Source organism: Salmo salar, chromosome 12 (genome assembly GCF_965601325.2).
Source record: "Salmo salar chromosome 12, fSalSal1, whole genome shotgun sequence".
Lineage (NCBI taxonomy): Eukaryota > Metazoa > Chordata > Actinopteri > Salmoniformes > Salmonidae > Salmo > Salmo salar.
In genome coordinates, this window is record NC_138302.1 from 1,784,759 (window position 1) to 1,792,500 (window position 7,742).

A 7,742-nucleotide genomic window follows, 5' to 3' on the forward strand; every position below is an offset into this window, starting at 1 on the left:
ACACACACACACACACACACACACACACACACACACACACACACACACACACACGGTAAACAGAGAGGCTCCGATCAACAGGAAATGCAGGACTGTTTCAGATTAACGGACGACGTAACGGAGGCTGAGATCAGACTCACCGGCCACCAGGCCATGTCCCTCCCAGCCAAGAAGTATCCACTCAGAGTATTCCTGCTGACCCTGCAGGACGACTGGAACACACACCAGGGGTCCGTAGTTACACACAGTTAGACACACCAGGGGTCCGTAGTTACACACACCAGGGGTCCATAGTTACACACACCAGGGGTCCATAGTTACACACAGTTACACACACCAGGGGTCCGTAGTTACACACACCAGGGGTCCGTAGTTACACACACCAGGGGTCCGTAGTTACACAGAGTTACACACACCAGGGGTCCGTAGTTACACACACCAGGGGTCCATAGTTACACAGAGTTACACACACCAGGGGTCCGCAGTTACACACACCAGGGGTCCGTAGTTACACACACCAGGGGTCCGTAGTTACACACACCAGGGGTCCGTAGTTACACACACCAGGGGTCCATAGTTACACAGAGTTACACACACCAGGGGTCCGCAGTTACACACACCAGGGGTCCGTAGTTACACACACCAGGGGTCCATAGTTACACACACCAGGGGTCCGTAGTTACACACACCAGGGGTCCGTAGTTACACACACCAGGGGTCCATAGTTACACACAGTTACACACACCAGGGGTCCGTAGTTACACACACCAGGGGTCTGTAGTTACACACACCAGGGGTCCGTAGTTACACACACCAGGGGTCCGTAGTTACACCAGGGGTCCGTAGTTACACACACCAGGGGTCCGTAGTTACACAGCGTTACACACACCAGGGGTCCGTAGTTACACACACCAGGGGTCCGTAGTTACACACACCAGGGGTCCATAGTTACACACACCAGAGGTCCATAGTTACACACACCAGGGGTCCATAGTTACACACAGTTACACACACCAGGGGTCAGTAGTTACACACACTAGGGGTCCATAGTTACACACACCAGGGGTCCGTAGTTACACACACCAGGGGTCCGTAGTTACACACAGTTACACACACCAGGGGTCCATAGTTACACACACCAGGGGTCCATAGTTACACACAGTTACACACACCAGGGCTCCGTAGTTACACACACCAGGGGTCCGTAGTTACGCAGAGTTACACACACCAGGGGTCCGTAGTTACACAGAGTTACACACACCAGGGGTCCGTAGTTACACACACCAGGGGTCCGTAGTTACACACACCAGGGGTCCGTAGTTACACAGAGTTACACACACCAGGGGTCCGTAGTTACACAGAGTTACAGACACCAGGGGTCCGTAGTTACACACACCAGGGGTCCGTAGTTACACACAGCAGGGGTCCGTAGTTACACAGAGTTACACACACCAGGGGTCCGTAGTTACACACACCAGGGGTCCATAGTTACACAGAGTTACACACACCAGGGGTCCGCAGTTACACACACCAGGGGTCCGTAGTTACACACACCAGGGGTCCATAGTTACACACACCAGGGGTCCATAGTTACACACACCAGGGGTCCGTAGTTACACACACCAGGGGTCCGTAGTTACACACACCAGGGGTCCGTATTTAAACAGAGTTACACACACCAGGGGTCCGCAGTTACACTCACCAGGGGTCCGTAGTTACACACACCAGGGGTCCATAGTTACACACACCAGGGGTCCGTAGTTACACACACCAGGGGTCCGTAGTTACACACACCAGGGGTCCGTAGTTACACACACCAGGGGTCCATAGTTACACACACCAGGGGTCCATAGTTACACACAGTTACACACACCAGGGGTCCGTAGTTACACACACCAGGGGTCCGTAGTTACACACACCAGGGGTCCGTAGTTACACACACCAGGGTCCGTAGTTACACACACCAGGATCCGTAGATACAACAGGGGTCCGTAGTTACACACACCAGGGGTCCATAGTTACACAGCGTTACACACACCAGGGGTCCGTAGTTACACACACCAGGGGTCTGTAGTTACACACACCAGGGGTCCATAGTTACACACACCAGAGGTCCATAGTTACACACACCAGGGGTCCATAGTTACACACAGTTACACACACCAGGGGTCAGTAGTTACACACACTAGGGGTCCATAGTTACACACACCAGGGGTCCGTAGTTACACACACCAGGGGTCCGTAGTTACACACAGTTACACACACCAGGGGTCCGTAGTTACACACACCAGGGGTCCATAGTTACACACAGTTACACACACCAGGGGTCCGTAGTTACACACACAAGGGGTCCGTAGTTACACAGAGTTACACACACCAGGGGTCCGTAGTTACACAGAGTTACACACACCAGGGGTCCGTAGTTACACACACCAGGGGTCCGTAGTTACACACAGCAGGGGTCCGTAGTTACACAGAGTTACACACACCAGGGGTCCGCAGTTACACACACCAGGGGTCCGTAGTTACACACACCAGGGGTCCATAGTTACACACACCAGGGGTCCATAGTTACACACACCAGGGGTCCATAGTTACACACACCAGGGGTCCGTAGTTACACACACCAGGGGTCCGTAGTTACACACACCAGGGGTCCGTAGTTACACAGAGTTACACACACCAGGGGTCCGTAGTTACACACACCAGGGGTCCATAGTTACACACACCAGGGGTCCATAGTTACACACACCAGGGGTCCGTAGTTACACACACCAGGGGTCCGTAGTTACACACACCAGGGGTCCGTAGTTACACACACCAGGGGTCCATAGTTACACACAGTTACACACACCAGGGGTCCGTAGTTACACACACCAGGGGTCCGTAGTTACACACACTAGGGGTCCATAGCTACACACGGTTACACACACCAGGGGTCCGTAGTTACACACACCAGGGGTCCATAGTTACACACACCAGGGGTCCGTAGTTACACACAGACAGACAGACAGACAGACAGACAGACAGACAGACAGACAGACAGACAGACAGACAGACAGACAGACAGACAGACAGACAGACACATTGTTAGACAGACAGACAGACAGTATCAGAGAAGTCTCACAGACAGTATCAGAGAAGTCTCACCCAGATGCCGACGGCTACGTTGAGCAGGAAGTAAGCAGCGATGATGATGATGTCAGAGATACTGAAGGACTGGGACAGAGCAAAGAACTGGGTCGTGGAGTTGGACGCCATCACTGACCACACACACACACTTAACACACACACTAACTTACTGACCTCGGCTACACACACCTAACCCCAAACCTGACCAAATGCTTCACACACACCCGTATACTAACCCTACACCTGACCACTGCTGCAGACACTATGGAGAACGAGCAGAGAGAGAGCGAGAGAGAGAGAGCGAGACAGAGAGAGCGAGAGCGAGAGCGAGAGAGAGACAGAGAGAGCGAGAGCGAGAGAGAGACAGAGAGAGAGAGAGAGAGAGAGACAGGGAGGGAGGGGGAGAGAGACAGAGAGAGAGAGACAGAGAGAGACAGAGAGAGACAGACAGACAGACAGACAGACAGACAGACAGACAGACAGACAGACAGACAGACAGACAGACAGACAGACAGACAGACAGACAGACAGACAGACAGACAGACAGACAGACAGACAGAGAGATCGGGGGTCTTTGTGTCAATAGATGATTAAACCTCTCTGCTAATGTGTGCTCAGAGAAACCCGCTGACTCACTACCTGCTGGGAGGTAATGGAGTGTTGGAGGTCACGCATGAAGCTCGTGTCAACAGAGTGGACCAGGTCAGACACCACCAAAGGGTCAGCAGAGTGGACCAGGTCAGACACCACCAACGGGTCAGCAGAGTGGACCCAGGTCAGACACCACCAACGGGTGAGCAGTGTGGACCCAGGTCAGACACCACCAACGGGTCAGCAGAGTGGACCCAGGTCAGACACCACCAACGGGTCAACAGAGTGGACCCAGGTCAGACACCACCAACGGGTCAGCAGAGTGGACCCAGGTCAGACACCACCAACGGGTCAACAGAGTGGACCCAGGTCAGACACCACCAACGGGTCAGCAGAGTGGACCCGGGTCAGACACCACCAACGGGTCAGCAGAGTGGACCAGGTCAGACACCACCAACGAGTCAGCAGAGTGGACCCAGGTCAGACACCACCAACGAGTCAGCAGAGTGGACCCAGGTCAGACACCACCAACGGATCAACAGAGTGGATCAGGTCAGACACCACCAACGGGTCAGACACAACCAACGGGTCAGCAGAGTGGACCCAGGTCAGAGTGGACCCAGGTCAGACACCATCAACGGGTCAGACACCACCAACGGGTCAGCAGAGTGGACCCAGGTCAGACACCACCAACGGGTCAGCAGAGTGAACCAGGTCAGACACCACCAATGGGTCAGCAGAGTGGACCCAGGTCAGACACCACCAACGGGTCAGCAGAGTGGACCAGGTCAGACACCATCAACGGGTCAGACACCACCAACGGGTCAACAGAGTGGACCCAGGTCAGACACCACCAATGGGTCAGCAGAGTGGACCCGGGTCAGACACCACCAACGGGTCAGCAGAGTGGACCAGGTCAGACACCACCAACGAGTCAGCAGAGTGGACCCAGGTCAGACACCACCAACGAGTCAGCAGAGTGGACCCAGGTCAGACACCACCAACGGGTCAACAGAGTGGATCAGGTCAGACACCACCAACGGGTCAGACACCACCAACGGGTCAGCAGAGTGGACCCAGGTCAGAGTGGACCCAGGTCAGACACCATCAACGGGTCAGACACCACCAACGGGTCAGCAGAGTGGACCAGGTCAGACACCACCAACGGGTCAGCAGAGTGGACCAGGTCAGACACCACCAACGGGTCAGCAGAGTGGACCAGGTCAGACACCACCAATGGGTCAGCAGAGTGGACTAGGTCAGACACCATCAACGGGTCAGACACCACCAATGGGTCAACAGAGTGGACCCAGGTCAGACACCACCAACGGGTCAGACACCACCAACGGCTCAGCAGAGTAGACCCAGGTCAGACACCACCAACGGGTCAGCAGAGTGGACCCAGGTCAGACACCATCAACGGGTCAGACACCACCAACGGGTCAACAGAGTGGACCCAGGTCAGACACCACCAACGAGTCAACAGAGTGGACCAGGTCAGAGTGGATCCAGGTCAGACACCACCAACGGGTCAACAGAGTGGACCCGGTCAGACACCAACAACGGGTCAACAGAGTGGACCAGGTCAGACACCACCAACGGGTCAGCAGAGTGGACCAGTTCAGACACCATCAACAGGTCAGACACCACCAACGGGTCAGCAGAGTGGACCCGGGTCAGACACCACCAACGGGTCAACAGAGTGGACCCAGTTCAGACACCACCAACAGGTCAACAGAGTGGACCCAGTTCAGACACCACCAACGGGTCAGCAGAGTGGATCAGGTCAGACACCACCAACGGGTCAGCAGAGTGGACCCAGGTCAGACACCACCAACGTGTGTGTGTGTGTGTGTGTGTGTGTGTGTGTGTGTGTGTGTGTGTGTGTGTGTGTGTGTGTGTGTGTGTGTGTGTGTGTGTGTGTGTATATGCAGTGTGTGTCTGTGTCTACGGTGTGTGTGAGATTGATGGTGATGGCAGTGTGTGTGTGTGTGTGTGTGTGTGTGTGTGTGTGTGTGTGTGTGTGTGTGTGTGTGTGTGTGTCTACGGTGTGTGTGAGATTGATGGTGATGGCAGTGTGTGTGCGTGTGTGAGATTGATGGTGATGGCAGTGTGTGTGCGTGTGTGTATGTGTGTGTGAGATTGATGGTGATGGCAGTGTGTGTGTGACGTCAGAGACTCTGCCATCTGTTTCTCTCTCTACCTAGACACACTACACACACACACACCAGACACACACACACACCGTAGAAACAGACACACATACACTCACACACACACACACACACACACACACACACACACACACACACACACACACACACACACACACACACACATCAGGCAGGAGAAGTGACCAGAGGAGGCTGGTGGGAGGAGGCTGGAATACAGAACAGAATAAATGAATCAACGAGATAAAACCTCCAGGAGGGGTATCTCTCCAGGAACAGGGTTGGAGATAAAACCTCCAGGAGGGGTATCTCTCCAGGAACAGGGTTGGAGATAAAACCTCCAGGAGGGGTATCTCTCCAGGAACAGGGTTGGAGTTAAAACCTGCAGGAGGGGTATCTCTCCAGGAACAGGGTTGGAGATAAAACCTCCAGGAGGGGTATCTCTCCAGGAACAGGGTTGGAGTTAAAACCTCCTCACCTTATTGTTCTACTGTTTATACAGGACACCTCAAGTCAAATCATTCTCCATAGTTCTATAGTTCTATACAGGACACCTCAAGTCAAATCATTCTCTATAGTTATATAGTTCTATACATGACACCTCAAGTCAAATCATTCTCTATAGTTATATGGTTTATACAGGACACCTCAGGTCAAATCATTCTCTCTAGTTCTACTGTTTATACAGGACACCTCAAGTCAAATCATTCTCCATAGTTCTACTGTTTATACAGGACATCTCAAGTCAATCTCTCTAGTTATACTGTTTATACAGGACACCTCAAGTCAAATCATTCTCTATAGTTCTACTGTTTATACAGTACACCTCAAGTCAAATCATGCTTTATAGTTCCACTGTATATAGAGGACACCTCAAGTCAAATCATTCTCCATAGTTCTACTGTTTATACAGGACACCTCAAGTCAATCTCTCTAGTTATACTGTTTATACAGGACACCTCAAGTCAATCTCTCTAGTTATACTGTTTATACAGGACACCTCAAGTCAATCTCTCTAGTTATACTGTTTATACAGGACACCTCAAGTCAATCTCTCTAGTTATACTGTTTATACAGGACACCTCAAGTCAAATCATTCTCTATAGTTCTACTGTTTATACAGGACACCTCAAGTCAAATCATTCTCTATAGTTCTACTGTTTATACAGTACACCTCAAGTCAAATCATGCTTTATAGTTCCACTGTATATACAGGACACCTCAAGTCAAATCATTCTCCATAGTTCTACTGTTTATACCCCACCATGTCTCTCCCTCTAAAGTTCTATACAGGACACCTCAAGTCAAATCATTATCCAAGAGTAAGAAGCACCTGAATGTAGCATAACGTTTCAAATGATTTCTGTAATAACAGCTGGACCTTAAAGCAGAACTACCCCACCATGTCTGGACCTTAGAGCAGAACTACCCCACCATGTCTGGACCTTAGAGCAGAACTACCCCACCATGTCTGGACCTTAGAGCAGAACTACCCCACCATGTCTGGACCTTACAACAGAACTACCCCACCATGTCTGGACCTTAGAGCAGAACTACCCCACCATGTCTGGACCTTACAACAGAACTACCCCACCATGTCTGGACCTTAGAGCAGAACTACCCCACCATATCTGGACCTTAGAGCAGAACTACCCCACCATGTCTGGACCTTAGAGAAGAACTACCCCACCATTTTTTTTCTGCTGCTACTTGTGGTATGGAGCTTACAATGCCAGGGTTGTAGGTTCAATTCCCACGGCCACAGAAACATAACATGTATACACACATGACTGTAAGTAACTTTGTTTAAATGGAATATATTACAATAGTATTTTTATCTTCATCCTG

General features: G+C 51.7%; 1 protein-coding gene across 2 annotated transcripts in view; it reads right to left on the reverse strand.

The window, feature by feature from the left end:
* LOC106594745 (sodium/mannose cotransporter SLC5A10) overlaps positions 1–3,604 on the reverse strand; it is a 516,766-nt gene extending 513,162 nt beyond the window's left edge. For both annotated transcript variants that reach the window (XM_045690472.2, XM_045690471.2), the window contains exons 1-2: positions 3,151–3,604; positions 141–212 (exon numbers count right to left, since the gene is read on the reverse strand). In XM_045690472.2, the coding sequence (XP_045546428.2) occupies positions 141–212; positions 3,151–3,261 (183 nt within the window). In that variant the 5' untranslated portion in view covers positions 3,262–3,604. The remainder of the gene's footprint in view (positions 1–140; positions 213–3,150) is intronic.
* Positions 3,605–7,742: the final 4,138 nt, after the last annotated feature.